Raw genomic sequence first — 17,414 nt, forward strand, 5'->3', positions numbered from 1 at the left:
TTTTGAAACAAATATAGTTTTAGTATCCTGACCTTCAGTTTGCTCAGATTCAGCCTGACTTTTGTATTTTACTCATCGGCTGTTGCAGAGGAGGAAGGTAAGAGTGATGTAAATAAGTAGAACTGGGTTGTGTAATATCCCACTTGGTAGAATCATTCAAGTTTCGGATCTCTCTCCGAATTCTCTTCTTCTTTTTTTCGTTATTACTGTGTAACTGTAACTAGTCTTTTCAATTTTTATCATCAGTTCTGTTGTATTTCGAGTAGCTTTCGGGCACATTTCGCACTCTTCTTTTTGTTATAGAAAACCTTGGATTTGTTTTAGGAGTCGACAAATCTTCGCTACGAGCAAATCCTGCTCTTAAAATCGCCAAATCCGTTTTCGTTTCAAGTTATATGTTTTTATCTTCATTAATATGGTGATCCCCATATCAACCTTCTTCACTGTGATTTTTACTAGCTTTTGCATTTTGTAGAATTTTTTCTTTTCTTGCTTCTATCAATACAACACAAAAAGTTACATAATGTCTCGGAAGTGGCGGATCAAACTGAACTTAATGCAGCTGCAAAATGTGGATGATCTCGCAGAATTCAGAAGCAGCTACATATTCAAAAACAATTTTCTTTAGGGAAAGAAAGCTCAGGAACTTCTGCAGTAAAACACACACCCACACCCACACACGCACCCACCCACACACGCACCCACCCACACCCACACACACACACACACACACACACACACACACACACACACACACACACACACACACACACACACACACACACACACACACACACACACACATACAAGAAGTGGGAGATTTTTACCCACAAGTGTCGAGAAGGGATTATCCTGTGTGCATTCCCTGTCTCGAGTGTAAAATTTGAGCCGTACAGAAAATAGTGCATTCTTGTTAGTAAAACGTTCTCATGAGTTCGAAGGGTAGAAAGTTGACCTCCGTCAGTAACTCTTATTTTGGCTCAAAATGAAAGGGTTACAAAAATTTATTTCGCAAAATAATACAAAAAAATTAACATTAAATACAAAACAATTTATTTTCCTCAAATCAATAACTGTAATTTTTTTATAAATTTATAAAGTGATCATTTTTAAATAAAAAGATTACCATAATATGACAAAATAAAAAATATCAATATCACAATTTATTTATTTAAAAAAAAAGGATTCATAATTGACACACTAATTACATCAATACCAATATCTCAATCTACCAAAATTTAAAAATAATTACTTAATTAAATCATTACAACAGAGATAACAGTTCATAATAACCACGAATTTTTTTCAAGCATTGAGATCAAACAATTACAGAATACAAAATGAGATGAAAATAAAGTTATTTAAAAAGTTTATTCCCAAAAATTAAATTTAGAAATTATTAATTTAGCAGGCTTAAACTAATAAAAACTATAATCTAAACATACTTTCATAGCTCACATAGCAAAAATATGCTGCTGAACATGAAGCGTCTCCTGTTAATACGTTTTGTACTCTTTCATCATAAATCCCAATTTTATTACTTTATTGCTTTCTAGTCTCCTTTGGCGACATACTGGTTCACCGGAATTAAGGACCACTGAAATTTTCAATCAAATATTTTATGTAACCTACCTTAATGGTTTCATCAGCAAAATAGATCTATAAATCATTAGATTTCGGAAGCCATATAGCATTCTGTTTATTTTGCTATGCATTTTCCTTATTTTCTGTCAACTCCCCTGAATTTCATTAAAAAAAATGACACACTCTAGCACTTAAATAGTAACCTAATTTTTAATTTAAAACATTGTAATATATTTCTTATTTTTATGTTAACTGTATGTTTTAAATATAAATTTAAATTTTTTACGTGTTCTTCTCAGAACTAAATGATTATATTCTTAGCTTTTTTTGAAATCTGTTTTGAGAATAATAATTTGTGTTAAGGAGAGACATTTATTTTAACTCTTTCAGAATTTTTTTTTGTATTAGTGTCGGCAGTAATTTGGAATGCAAAATAAAAACAAATAAATATTTGCAACTTTATAAGTGACTTTTATCAGTAACTTTAGTGTTCTTTCTCAAATTTATATGATTTTTTTTACAATATCCTTTGGGATACTTATACTATTTTTTTCAGAAAATACATCTGCTTAAAATATTTTTTAATGTTCATTAAACATACAAAAAAATATACGACAAAAAAGATTAGTAACCTTAAACACACACACACACACACACACACACACACACACACACACACACACACACACACACACACACACACACACACACATATATATATATATATATATATATATATATATATATATAAAGAGAGAGAGAGAGAGAGAAAGCCAAAATTGTGCTTAAATTTTAATTAAAATTTCCCCAAACTTGCTTCGAGATGCATGTTCACACCCTACAAAGCATAGATATGTCAGGTTTAATAGCACTTAGTCAAAGGGTCAGGACATCAATATACACACACAAAAAAAACCACACACACTCATCCATCTTTATTATAAGTAAAGATTAAGATTTTTTTTAGAGAGAATTTTGTTGCTGGCCTACAGGTTACTGCAACTCTTTCGTCTTAGCCTACCGATTATGAGAGAGCAGGTGGAAGTCAAATGTTGATGAAGTGTAGCAAAAAATACTCGGAGAAATGTAGAAAAAACAAGGATTCTGACTTGGAAATGAAATGTGCATAAGGAACATTGCAGGATGAATAGATCCTATGAACGTCCGTCCTGTATAATTGTGTGCATATATATTTTTAAATAAATGTGCTAATAAGGCCATCTTGCTGTCAATATTATTATACTTTTAAGTATAAGCTACATTATTAAAAGGCAGATGAAAACAGAGCAAGTTGGTGAGGATATTTGTGAATTTTGAATTAGATTTTAATAATAATATATAAAAACCCTAAAATTATTTCAATTGATCATTTGATTAACAGTAAGTCTGCATAAGCAGAGGATTGCAGAGGCCGCAGAGGATTGAATAGGATGATATGCATTTTATGCTAAATCAAATAATTTCTTAAATTGCATATCAACTTCGAAACAAACTCTAAAGATATTATTCAAAATATATTTTTTTTCACAAATTCTTATTTTTTCCTTTCATTTAGTTCTTTAGCTTGTCAACTGATATTGACATTTTTTAGCTTGTCAACTGACATTTTAGAAATTATATTAAAATAAGTCACGTGATAACTCACTGATTGATAATTAAAATATCGATATTAAAAACCAAAAATATTTAATTTAATGAAATATCAATCATTTTAATATAATTTGTAAACTATCAGCTTACAAATTATATAATAAATATAAATGATATTATGTGTAATTAAATATTTTATGTTTTCAATACTTTCCTAATATAACGATGGCCAATGAATTTTGTTACCAGCCATTTTTATGACATTCAAATGACTTTCGCATTTTCGAGGTCAGCTGTGATTTTTTTTAAAAAATCTGGATTTAAGCAAATTCAATGGATGCAGAATAAAAAATCGCACCTGCGTTTGAATGAATACATTTTGCATCCATTTTTCTTTTGAAAAAAATTTTTCATCACGCAAGTTCCAATATAAGAGGAAATGACTGCATCCATTTCGAACCAAGATAGGTTAACAAAGCGAATTTTCCTCATCAGTCTCTTTTTTTGTTGCATCATGCGATTCTTCAGTCTGGTTGTAGCAGCCATATTTACTGGTAATAAGTTTTTAATATAAGTGTAAAACGTTTCATTTTGCACTATTATATAATATATGTTTAATTTTTATTTCTAATTTCTTGTCAAATTTAAGGTATAATCAAATGCCATTTCGCCACAATGTGATTGATTTAGTAAATGGTTGTTTCATCCAATAATACCATCCTTTCATTTTAAAAATAAAAAATACTGAGTAGAAAAAATATTTTAAAATCTTGTGAAACAGTTTCAAGTTATATTTTAATATGCATGGGGAATTTGAAGCTTTTTAAAATTTTAATATTCTTAGTGCATTTCTGATCAAAATATCTAACAATTTCCTTTGAATTTCGCTGAAATGTTTTTTTACCAATCAACCGGGACCGTAGTCGGCCGGTGATAAAGTCTCCTCTGTTGAACCGGCTCGAGACCCTCCCCAACTGAAGGATCACCGTGTATGTGCCAGCCATGTCGAAGCCGAACTTTCACTACCCGCTGATGCACCGTGAAAACTCATTGTGGGAGGGCCGTCTAGGATGGCACTCGCGCCATAAAGCAGGACTTTAATATAACTAAATTAGAATAAATGTTAAAGATCTGCAGGTAACCTCATTTGGCCTATCTAGTATTGAAATCTCTTCACATAATCTAGTAATAAAATATCTGCGAATAATCTAGTCATAAAATATCTGCAAAAAATCTAGTTAAAAAATCTCTGCAAATAATCTAGTCATAAAATCTCTGCAAATAATCTACTAATGAATCTCCGTATGCTTTATGCTGAAGAAAATGTTGAGGCATGACCTACTGAAATCTTGTTTTAACATAATATAGTTTATATTTTTAGAGACTGATAAAATGTTAATCAAAAATAACAGGAATACTCTGTGAAAGAAAAAGAATTAAAATGGATTCAGAATTTGTAGCTTTCATCCTTTTTTTTTAAATTTTTGTAGGTTTATAATCCATGAAATTTTTTTATTAAAATTTTATTTTACCAAACATTTTTTTTTCTTTTACATTTTCAATTCATAGGTGTATTAAGTACGGAAGATATTTGTAGATACAATGCTCATGAAAACTGTCGAGTTTATTCTGTACTCCCTTATCCGTTACCGAGAAACGAAGAAGAACTGCAAAACAGTTGCTTGTAAGTATAAAAAAAGAAGATTAAAAAAAAACATTTAAAATTTGGTTAATGGCTTAGCAGATGAGTCGCAATTAATAATCATCCATTCAGTGGATATGATAATAAAAAAATGCATAATTACTGTTCATATTTACATACATATGATTATATGAAATTGGAGCAAAAATTATTAATTTCTCCCATTTTATTTGATCAAACAATTAAAATTTTTAATAATTTAACAAATTATTTTTAAATCTAGGGAAGTGTGAAGGATGGTTTCTTGTGGTAAGATTTCATATATTTTAAGGCAGATTTTAGATTCCATATAAACGCAAATGTGGTAACAGAAGATCTGTGTACTGATGAGAACTGTTGCGGTTCTTGCAACATTATTTCTGCCTTTACTGCCCAAAATTAGTTGTAATTAAAAAAAAAATTCTAAATTTATATCTTAATATTTTTTAATACAAATATATTTCAAAATAGGTTCTATATGCCTTTTTGTGTGTGTATATGACTTCAAGTTTAAAAGATCCTTCTTGTTGAATCTCGGTACAAATGGTAGTGATTCGACCACAGAAAAAAGCAGAAGTCTAACTCTGAATGTGGGTTGCATCAAGTTGAACCACAAGATTGAAATAAGGACACCACCGACACCTTTCGAAGTGCAGAATATTATTTACTATAATTTATGGTGGCATCGTTATCTCATATGTTGTTGCACATAGGGCATCCTATTGAAATCATTTGTGTGTCCATTATCAGAAATACTTTTATCGACAAATTCAGTATAATTTACATAGTTATACACAATCAATAGTCACATTGTAACGAAAGAACAACCAGACTGATGGATAGCTAATACTTGGACGAATGTATCCACAGTTTGACGAAAAAAAATTCTACGTCTGCTTATTAAACTATATCCTTTATATAGCTCATTACTGAGTTATTGAATTCAGAGTGTTTGTACTTGAGATTTTGTGCTCATTGACACAAATTCGAAAATTAAAAGAAGTGTGAAAAATTGTCAAAATCTAGAAGTTGATTTTTTTTAAATTTAAAATCTTCTTTTCGTATACGAGAAAGATCCAAAGTGTGTTTTTGATTTTTTCAGAAATTTGAATAGAATTAAAGAGTGCATATTAGACAATGTAAAAAACTGCAGTGCTGAGGCTATTCAAAAAGACATTCCAGATTATGTGTACAGGGGCGAAGAGTCACGGGAAAGGGAAGCGAAAAGGATTCGTCTTATATTAAAGGATAATCAGAGGTTAATGGACGTTGCAACAGAGGTTTGTCAAGAGGACTCTCAGCTGCGCGCAAGTAAGTTTTAAATTTGTATATTTTTCTTAGATTTTGTATGGACGAGATGGGTTGATTTTATTTTTCTGTATTTAAGTGTCAAGTTCAGTTTTATATTACGAAAGGGTTGATTTTAGTGGTTGTCATATAGTTACAGACCATATCGAACTAGTACTTAATTCACTGTTCAACAATGCAATTACAAGCCTTTTGAAAGTCTCAGAATACCTCAAGCAGTGCCAATTCAAACGGTGTGGTCTATCACTTAAAGAATCTCGAAAACAGTTCGGATACCAGAACCACGAAGTACTTCCTTTTTTGGAATCATAATTATATGAGTTTCATTCGGGGAGGGGGAATGCCCAGCCCTAATAAGCTAAAGAAATCATAGATTGGTTCAAAATAGTGTCAGAGATTGTAAAAGCATTTGATCTTTTCTTCCGAATTGCTGCTGATACGAGTTTTCTAACACTTTCAAGATAATTGTGATTATATTGAAGAACTGAAAACATTTGAAAGAAGCACTAGTTTTATATAGACTATAATAAGATGGTAGTTGCCATCAAATTAACAGCCTTCGTAGATTTAGCATGTTTTGCATTCTCCTGAGAAAGTAACTTGTCATAAACAAGTTGCAAATATATCTATAAAGAGTATTTTTACCCAAAGTAAGAAGGTAGGAAATGTTTGAAAACACCAATTAAAAATTCGTGAAATAGACAAATATTGTAGAAAAGGGCATATAATTAATGAATTATTCATCTTGTACATAAGTTAGTTTCTTCAATTAGACACTTTATGTTTTATACCTGCATAAATTTTCTGGTGAGATTGATGTTTAAATTTCAAGAAAAATATAGTTTTATTTAATTTATTTATTTTGCCAGGTTTATACGAATAATTTTCCTTTCACTTTTCTGCAGACCTTGTTCCAGATATGCTTTGCTATAGCGAAATATTTGAGATAAATGATAGAGATGAGATATGCATGAATTACAGTACGAATGCTATGAACTATCTTCGAAGTCGTTTAGACAAAATTAGGCAGGAAGGTGGAGGATTTAGCGAGCATTCTTATTGCTTGTGAGTCATTCATTTACTTAATAATTTCTTTATATATCATATTGAATATATCGAAACTTTATAGCTTTCTATTGTTATAAAATAGTTATAAAGTGTGTGTGTAAATAACATAACTGTTTTTTTATTCTAAGAAAAAAGTTAATATAAATTTATAACAATATTTTCTTCTTATATAACATTCCTTTCTTTTATGTTTATATTTGCTATACACTCCAAATATCACTAATCGTCACAACAGTTTTTTCAAATTCTTTTATTGAATTGTTTTAGGAGAGTTCTGTTTGACCTGAATTGCTTTGTAGACCAGTTCAACAGGAAATGCAGTTCGCTTGCAAAAGACACGGCACTTGAATTAATAAGGAAAGGAGGTAGCTTGGATGACCAGTGCCCAGTTTCAATTCGCCTCGACATTCTAGAATTTCTGGACGATTTGAAGGTCCAAACAAAGCAAGATATCTTTGTCAGACAATTACTAGAGAGTGAAAGATAAGAAGATTTGAGAATGAAAGATAAGATTTCTGAAGATAAGAAGATTTTTTTTTTTTGCTTGTTAACTTTCCATAATGTATTATTTTCACGATTTATAATGATTGAAATGTGATTTTCTCTTTATATTTGCTTTACAATTAATTTAACATTGACTAATTGCAATTTAAAAAAGGTTAAAATAAAATAGGAAACAATATATATATTATAATGTTTTGTTAATTCATATATTTGCAACGAATAAAGCATTAATATCCATACATCTTTTAATACACGTTTATTTAACTTGTTTCATGTTCCTAAAGAGGGAATGGTTGTGAATCATTTTACATTTATTTGTAGATATCTTCAAATGCGGATTCTTGATGATGATACAATATTTTAACATTCTTAAAATTCTGTTATCAGCCAATCGATGAATAGTTAATTGAATTAGAATCCACACCCACGACGGTACATGGGAATTAACTTGAAAAAAGTTAATTTCATTCAGTAAATATTCTTAATAATGAATAATAATTTACGAATTAAAAAGAAAAGACATTTAAAATGAAAAATTTTTAATCTTAGATAAATTAATATCTATTTATAATTGAAAAGAACTTCGTAATCTCTTAGGATTATGAATTCTTTCAAAAACAATTAAAAAAAACAGTCTTGTTTGAAAGCATTCAGTAGTTTTTCATTCTTTTTTATTTCCTCTATTTAATATAAAATGTCTTCACGCTCAGAAAATGTTAAATTGATAATCACAATTTGATTATTTTAAGATTACTTTTAATTAGCTCTCAACCATTTCTTTATAGTAGAAACGCAGCACTAAAAAAAGGGGGGGGGACTTTTCATGGATGTGACGTTAATGGAAACGTTAAATGCTTTGCAATCTTTTCTCCTCAAATACCAAACTCTCTTACTACATTGCCTAAAACATTCATGGGAACTGCGTGCAAAAATATAGTGATATTGTGATATTTTTTTCTCTTAACTTGATTGGGTTTTTATAATTTTTTCACGTACGAAAATTTGATTAAAAAAATCCTAATTTATGACATGTAGCAGGATTCCAAACAGTATTAATAATCATTGAAATAATTAACTAAGTTTTCAAGAGACATAATTTTATCTACAATTAATTATTAGTAATAATTCTTAAATTTCAGTGTGCAGGAAAAGTTTAGAAAATATTACTTTGTGTTAGATTTAAGCATCCTTTCCACCATTTTTGAATTATTATCTTTTAATTTTAGGGGATTTTTCATTTGAAAAGTTTTTAACATAAGAATTGTTTTAATATAATCAGCTTAAAAATTCCGAATTTAATTTCCTTTCTCTAAAATTTAAAAAAAAAAACCTTACCAAATCATTGCAGCTATTATATTCACTATACTAACCTCATATTTCTAAATTAACCACACCAATAAAATATTTTAATATTTCTTTCATGTTTAAGTCGATGCATTTGTTTAAATATAGTTTCAAAAGAAGTTAAGTTACTGTTCACAATTTATTTGATTTTTTAAGAAGCTCATATTTTCTATCATTCAGTTGTTTAGAAAGTCATGAAATGTTCTTTATATATTTTTGAATGCTAATTAATTGCAATAATAATTTTAAAAAAATTCCAACACGTTAAGTTCAATAGTATCGTCACAGGTTTAATGTGTCCTAAATTTTGTAAAATGCAAGAATAATTTAATATTGCCTCTGTTATTTGGTAAATGTATTTTAAAAATTTATATAACAATTTGAGTTTTGTAAATTTTAAAAAATAAACCAATTTATTCATGAAGGATTTTCTTCTAGACTAATATGTTGCTTATTAACTGCAGTAGCAAAGCCAATGAAAGTAGTTTAAAACTGGATTGTTAGCCTGTTGATGGCTTCTGTACTCATCATTCGCATTCCTGTATTTTCTACACTTTCTCGTCAGTTCTTTTATAGTTTATTTAGATAAATGCTTCGAGCACTTTAAAATGATTCTTAATAAAGTTTCGCATTCAAAACACAAATAAGCAGTTTGCGGTAGGTTGAAGTTAACCCGAAAACTTATGGGGAAAAGTTCTCAAGTTATTCGATGGAAAATGTTTAGGTTATATATATATATATATATATATATATATATAGGACACAGCAGCAGAAAACTATTGAAGAATGAACATTTTAGTTCAAAATGCAAACAAAAAAGATTTTGAAGAACGAAATAGGGCATCCAAGATTGTATATTTCCACCAAATTTCACAAGAAATTCATCAAGGAGAAACTTGTCTTCCTTTTCATCTGTGAAAATATTGGCACGATAACTCAACATTGTCACAAGCTGAATGGCTGGAATTTGGTGTATGTTTTTATGGTGATGAATGCAAACCTCCAAAATGTATACTCGATTCTATTTACAGCTACTCGTATCAGATGACCATCTGGTTCGCCTGTAATATACCGTAATTATTCCTAGAATATATTATTTATATTTCTTTTCAGATAAATCATATTTTGTTATTCCCTGTTCATAATTGCACCAAATTGTCTGATATTAAATCTGTACTATTTTAATTGACTTTGTTAAGTTCTGTTTATCGTGTACATGAACCTTTCTAATGGAAACATTTCCATGGCTTTATAGCACTTTTAAAAACGTAGATGTGCAATTCATCTATCGCTTAATTTTTTGCAGTTCACATTTATTTTTTTCATTCATGTTGTAAATTATACGGATAATAAACATAATTCTTTTGTAGCTTTTAATAATGGAAGAAAATCGCGTTTTTCAATTTCTGAGTATACAATAAACGGTTTAAATTTCTGGAAAGCAGTAAAACAAATGGTCGGAAATGAAGCAAATTTATTTTTTTTAAAAAATGGCATAAATTCAGAAACAAAATCATGCGACTATTACATTGGTATCATTAAAAAGGTTTTTTTTTTAATTTTGAAACTCTGCAAAATTTATTTATGTTCAGTTATATTTTCGGAAGTTATCGTAAAAAAAAACCCTCCAAAATTTCGCTAAATTTTTAATTCATTAAAATTTTAAAAATTCGCCCTGAAATGCATATTTTCATCCTCCAAGGTATATGTTTCAAATTTGGTATCTCTAAGTCAAACGGTTCAGTCAACGAGTGCCAATATTCACAAACACACACATTTGTTCTTATTATTAGTAAAAATATAAATATTTGAAGACTTTTTCCCCGAACGTTTGGCTTGATGGAATAATTAAACTTTTGTAAATTTTTCGATGGCTATAATGTATCCAAAAACGTTGAAAGGGGAATAATTTTCAAATAATATTCACGCTTTCAAGGTTACCTGTACATTCACGATACTGTACTGATTTAATAGCTCATTCAATGCTCCTCAACTGCATTTACATTAATATTTGATCAGTTTTGTATCATGTGTGACACTTGATCCAGGAAACTGTCATATCCATTTCAAACGAAGATAATTAATAGAATGAATTTTCCAATCATTTTTTTCTCCGTAATATACAAACCATCATGCGATTTTCTAATTTGTTGGCAGCTGGGACTCGAAATGGTAAGGGGCTTTTGACATGAAAACATTCGATATTATTTAATCTGATGAAAAAAATTGTCTTATTTGTAAAAATTTTTAATTCCTATAAAATGAATGGTACATTCAAATGAAGCTTTTTATATATTTTTCTCATAATAAATGATTAAAGAAATTATTTTCTATCAAAAATTTTCTCACAGGATGTAATTGAAACATTTGAACTAGTTGTATATCTGAAGAATATACTTTCTATAATAAATTAGGAATAATTAATCAGAGAGAGCGTTTAATGTTTCTTACAAAAATTATTCTACAATGTAAGAAAGTCGATATAAACGAAAAAAAAATTGAATAATTTATCTTGGTATATTTATCGATAGAATACTGTGGAGGTTTTAAATGATAGTTTCAGAATGTTATGTTTAATATGTTATTAACTTATATTTAAGATGCTATATTCTTTGGAACATTTAAAAAAATTCTGTTCTAATGGGATCCTGAGAATCTCGTAAGCTTCTTCAGCCGGCTTCTTCGCTAATTGTAAGCAAAAATTATTGACAAACCGTTTCAAATAATCAAGCAATTGAATTAAATTTAAATACAGACATAATTGCTGATGTCAATCTTTTTTCTTATTTATTTTCACATTTCGAACCAGAAAAATTTATATTCAGCCGACAAACTACTTCGGTCAAAAAACTATCTTTTTTTTTTTGTTTGTTTGTTTGCTCTTCCGCACTTTCTTATTTATTTTCACACGTCAAACGCGAAAAATTTAACTTCAGCCGACAAACTACTGGCGGTCATTTAGTAACGTCTCTGGGATTTCAGATTTTACATTGGCTTATTAAAGCTGAAAATCTTTTTAGAAAGCGCAAGCCGTGACTGCTTTATAAGGGTTAAACATATACCTAATAACGGACTAAAAACCGTTATTATGTATGTGTTGAGAATTGTGATGTAGAGTGTCAGGCTGTGTGAAAAAAGCAACGAAAAGGCTGTATTTTTCGTTTGACAATCTATGCTAACAATGAAGGTGTGTATATGCGCGCATGTGTGTGCATTTTCCAGGCCAAATCGTTTAACCTAACGCTACAAAATTTGGCTTATATGTACTGCGGAAGGTGGGAATGTTTACCTCAGAAGACTTTTATTAAAATTTTGATTAATTAAAAACTAGGCAAAATTTTAGCGTTTTTCGACAATAATTTTCCATAATTTTCTTGCAGGAAAATAAATTTTAACCAATCAAATTTTTTTTAAAAAAAAAATTACTTTTTAATGATAGAAATTTAATAATCATTCGAATTTTTCCTCAATTTTGGTATATTTTTATGAATACGTTTTCCCTAATTTCCGGCAATAGATTATATTGTTGGTCTGAAATTTCAATTTTTCATCAGATATTCAACAGCGTGATTTTTCTGCATTGTGCAAAATTAAGGAAGAAAGATTATGTGTTCCGGATATTTACGTTTTTAACAGCTCTATGATGTTAGGGGACTATCTCCAATGGGAAGGTTCATATACAGATAAAACAATATTTATGTAAGACAATTAATGTAACAAGGATTTAAGGTCAAGACAATTTGGCAGAATAACGGACGTGAAGCTATATCCAAATAATTTATCTGAAAACAAATGTAACTTACACCCCCCGTGAACTAGCTGACTCCTGGGAAAACTAATAGGAAATAAAAATGTCTAGTATGTAGTTGGAACTGATAATTTGGATCATTTCAACGAGGCAGAAAAAGAGACATTATGTGAGAATATCAGTAATAAAAGAAATTGCGTGTGCCGATGGAGCTCTCATCTGATGGCAGATGAGTATTGGTGACTCCATTGCGAAACTTCCACTGCGCTTAAGACTAAATCAAAAGGGAAAGGGTTTTCCATTAATTGATTGAGCCAACTTATTTAATTTCCATTTTATTAGATTTCATTCATGTATTGCTATTTTAGTATACCATTGCTTTTGGTCTATTTTGATTTGTGGAAATTTGTCTGTATATTTCATTCATTAAAATTGTTTTAAATAGTTATTTAACTTACATTTGAAACACGTGTTCTGGGATTTATGTATCGATTTATAATATGATTTATATGTTCATTATTCATTCAGATTCATTTAATTTATTGCATAAATTTACAACTGAGACAGTGTCACTGTGATTTCACTTCATTCTAACAATTAGAGTCAATCTTATAAAATCAATGCCAGATTTGGAATTCGGTACCATATAATTATATTATATTCACTGCATATCATTGGAAGTAAAATCAGTATTGATATTTATTATTAAGAGAAGAATCAGGAATAAAAGGTATCCTCTTTCCGCCAAGTGCCTAATTTTTAGTTGTGTGTACGGTAGGTTTGGAAATGTAAGTATTGACCATTGGATTCAACCTACTATATATTTGGATTTCAATGTGTTGATGACGTATTTTTGTAGGTGATATTGACCATCTATTCAAAACGCCTCAAAAATAGCTTAGTGTGTTTGCTGAACCACTTCCTAAAAATAACTTTGTTGGCGTTAATAGATGTAACTGAGGAGTAACGGAAATAAACGTTTGGATTACCGTAGCAACTATGTGGTAAATTGAGGGAAAAACTGGTCATAGTGAATGCAAGTACGTTAATTATAACTAGCTCTTCATGGAATATTTTGAACTATTTAGAGGATTATCAAGCATTTTTTCCATTTAATAAATTTTACAGCAATCATCAACTAACTCTTTAAAATGAAAAATGTGTTGAAATTCTTTTTAGTCATTTAATCACTTACTTTCCTTCGGCTTTAATTATCTTTAAAATATATTATTTTATTTATTATAAATATATATTCCAGTTTTTCTGATTCATACAGCTCCAAATACCTTTCTATGCTGTACATATATAAAATTTCAGCAACAGTTTAAAATACTACTTAAGTGAGATGGATTGCTGTATATCAACCTTTTTAATCTTCAAGCATTATATTTCATGTAATACTCGACTTAAAAATTCAAAAGCTTTGAGACACTAAAAGCAAATATACAGATTTTGTTTTTTATCTGAACTTTGATTCGAAACTTTTACGTTCCGCAAGTTCTGGAGACATCTTTAAACGAATTGAAAGTATTTTCACCAAGACATCAAAGAAAATTCTAAACGATAAGAACATACTTGCACCGAAAGGAGGGGAAAAAATAACTTTCGCTACATTTCTAACTCACAAAAGTAAAATCGAAAACGAAAATGGTGCGTAAACATGTTACGATTCCATGAACTTTCCTTAAGGAGAGAAAAAAAAAAAAAGAGTGAAACTTCATTTTACGACTTTTTTTTTATCAGCTATTGATATTCTGACTTCTGAACTGTGAAACCTCGTTTAATTTCTCTCATTTTTTTAGGCTTCGTTTTTTTAGTGTTATGAAATGTTATTTTGCTTGCGGAGGTATTGATAATTTTTTATCATCTATAACAGTAGAAACTTGTGCACTGTAATCGACGGAAAGCTGTCACTTATAATACCGCACTAATAGGAAGAGCATTTTTGTATAACATAGAATTTGGTCTTTTAGAATAACTTTGAATTATTTACTAGTTGAAAACTGTATTTATAAAAAAAATGCAAAAAATGCCACATTTCGAATCTTACAAGAGGACAAAAAAAAAAAAAATTAGGAACCGATTTTGACACGTATTGCCTTTTCTAAATTAGCATGGTTAATCTTGAATGAAAATTTTTGCTCAGGTTTTGTTCTCTTGAAGGAAGAGTGAATGAAATATAATTCTGAAAGCAAATTTAAAGTTTCATGATGTGCTAAAATGTGATGTGTTATTAATTGAAAATGTTATAAATGTTTTACCGCTTTTTCTTATCATTATGTTGTGTCAAATGGAATAAAATATTTTATTTGAGTTTAGTTTTTATAGACGATGCGAAATTCGAAGTGTCTGGAAATTTTTTTGATGGACTAAAATATATCAATTTCACGTTCAAGTTTCTGTACACTGATTATTGTTTGATTTTGATTTGGTCTAATTATTTTCATCTATTCTTTAGTATTTCAATTACTTATTATGTATATTTATTTGTATTTAGGATAATTGACCAACTATTGATATCATCTTGATGTGATTCAGCTTTTTCCTTTACAGGAGTTAGTTCATGTAATAGTCAAATATACATGATTCATTATGAGGAAAGCATAAAATTCGAATGCTTCTTTGCATGCCACTGTTTATCATTAAATACGAATAGCAGTAATATTACAAATTCAAAATGTGATATTTATTGCAATTTTCCAAATTCTTAGCTGTTATTTGTTGTCACTGGATGTCGCAATGCAGCCTGTAGATTCCCTGCTGTTCATCCTATTTACAAAATCTGGTAAGAAGAATATTAGCTTCGTATAAAATTTTATATAATGCAAATAAAAAAAATATATTGGTTAAAACATAATAAAAAAAATTTATTTAGTTTGAAGAAAGATTTTATTTCTTATTTAGTGCATTTAAGAGGACAGTGGACTTTGAAATTTAATTTTTATCATTTTCTTACCAAAAGGTGTTTATATTTCGAGTTTTTTAGGTAATAAAAAGTCAATTTTAAATCCGAAAAACATTAAATTCTCATGAAAATTCAGTAAGTGTGCATAAAAATATCTCTAAAAAAGTAGCATTTAATTGGAATTACAAAATCATATACAATTTTATTTAAATAAATTTATATTAATAAGGAAAAAATAACAGAAAAATTTAAAAACTGAGTCCCCTGAAATATTTTAAAATTTTAAAAAAAATTACAATTTTTTAAATTTTTGAAAAAAAATATTGTGTTTCAAAAAATTTTTAAAAATAAATTTCATTTAATACATTTGTGTAGTAAATACACAAACGTATTAAATGTATAAAATGCCTAATAGAGTCCATCGTCTCCATAAATAAAGAAAACCATTTGCTTAGAGTCATATTAGTTTCTTTTTCCTGGATGCCGAGCTCCTTTCATGGAAAATGAATGTCAATGTAGGAAACCACGATTCATAACAGTGTTTCATTTATAAATATGAAATAACCTTAAAAGTCTTCATATAAAATCATTACGAACCTAAGTAAATATTTTAACTACAAAAGTTGTTCCTGAAAGGTTTTAATTCTTTTTGGTCGGGATTTATGTGAAAAAAATATTGTGTTAAAATTAAGAATACCAATCATCTTTCCAAATAAAAATTATTTTGAAATAGTCAAGAGATCTAATTATTTTTATTTTGAAAGTAATAAAAGGAAGCTTTTGCGTAAAAGCAATTAATCTGATGCAATCTAAACGGCTATTTCTGCTCTTTCATTTAATTAATAACTTTTCCGAGAAATTCACCCTGACATTTATTTAATTAAACAGGCTGAAACCAATTCGGTTGCATTTCATCTCCCAAACACCTGCTGTTTCAGGAATACAACAGAAATGCATCAGTAATTTTTTAAAAAAAATATCCACCTCTAAGATGAAGAAAAGGGGAATGTCAACAATTCGAAATAAATATTTGATTTTTGTCTGAGGAAAAGGTTAATTGAATATTCAGCGCCGTAAAACGTGCTTCAGGACTCTAGGCGTCTTCTAATCTTTCGACCTGTTTGTTAAGGATTAGGATTTCCTTTCTTTATTTCAGATGATAACAGGGAATATCACAGACAATGCAGTTCTTACTCTCAATATATTTTTTCATACTTTGCTGCTGAAAATATTGAGATTTTTAGCTTCCAATATATGCAGCATTACGAATTATTAAGGCTACGACTTAATCAAACAAAGGGTTTAAAGTATTTTTCGTGTTTTAATGTAAGTAGGTTTAAAAAAAAAACGCTTTTTTACTTGGTATACATTTGGGGATATTTTCTAGCATTCGAAGAAAAATATGGACTTTTTCAATTAATTTCAGCATTAAATGTTCATAAGTATTTTTCTAAAGTAATTAAAAAAAACATCAAAAGTGTTAATATGAAAATGTTTTTTTAGTTATGCTTCATTCATTCGCTTGAAATTAACATGCTTTTTTTATACTATAATTTCTAACTAAATAGAACCAAGTATATATTTTTTTTCGTCCATACTTAAAATCTTAACAAAATTTACCCATTTTAATGAAATGGATAGATTCTTACAATAGTTTTTTTTATGGATTCACCACAAATTAT

The 17,414-nt window shown here is 28.9% G+C and overlaps 2 protein-coding genes across 2 annotated transcripts in view; both read left to right on the plus strand.

Moving 5' to 3' along the window:
- The window catches only part of LOC129984069 (40S ribosomal protein S13), a 327,741-nt gene extending 310,661 nt beyond the window's left edge, over positions 1 to 17,080 (plus strand). The window contains exon 6 of the mRNA XM_056093839.1: positions 17,067 to 17,080. The gene's annotated coding sequence lies outside the window, so the exon portion shown is untranslated. The remainder of the gene's footprint in view (positions 1 to 17,066) is intronic.
- Positions 3,652 to 7,840, plus strand: LOC129984057 (uncharacterized). Its single transcript, XM_056093825.1, has 5 exons — positions 3,652 to 3,728; positions 4,744 to 4,858; positions 5,958 to 6,166; positions 7,069 to 7,228; positions 7,499 to 7,840. Exons 1-5 carry the CDS (start codon positions 3,689 to 3,691, stop codon positions 7,716 to 7,718), a joined length of 744 nt encoding a protein of 247 aa, XP_055949800.1. The 5' UTR covers positions 3,652 to 3,688; the 3' UTR covers positions 7,719 to 7,840.
- Positions 17,081 to 17,414: the final 334 nt, after the last annotated feature.

This window comes from Argiope bruennichi, chromosome 9 (genome assembly GCF_947563725.1).
Source record: "Argiope bruennichi chromosome 9, qqArgBrue1.1, whole genome shotgun sequence".
In the NCBI taxonomy this organism is placed as follows: Eukaryota; Metazoa; Arthropoda; class Arachnida; order Araneae; family Araneidae; genus Argiope; species Argiope bruennichi.

Bases quoted from the DNA above. Each gene is read 5' to 3' on its own strand.
- LOC129984057 (XM_056093825.1), top strand. From the start codon at position 3,689: ATGCGATTCTTCAGTCTGGTTGTAGCAGCCATATTTACTG. The intron at 6,167-7,068 runs GTAAGTTTTAAA...ACTTTTCTGCAG, and splicing joins GGACTCTCAGCTGCGCGCAA to ACCTTGTTCCAGATATGCTT. The intron at 7,229-7,498 runs GTGAGTCATTCA...GAATTGTTTTAG, and splicing joins AGCGAGCATTCTTATTGCTT to GAGAGTTCTGTTTGACCTGA.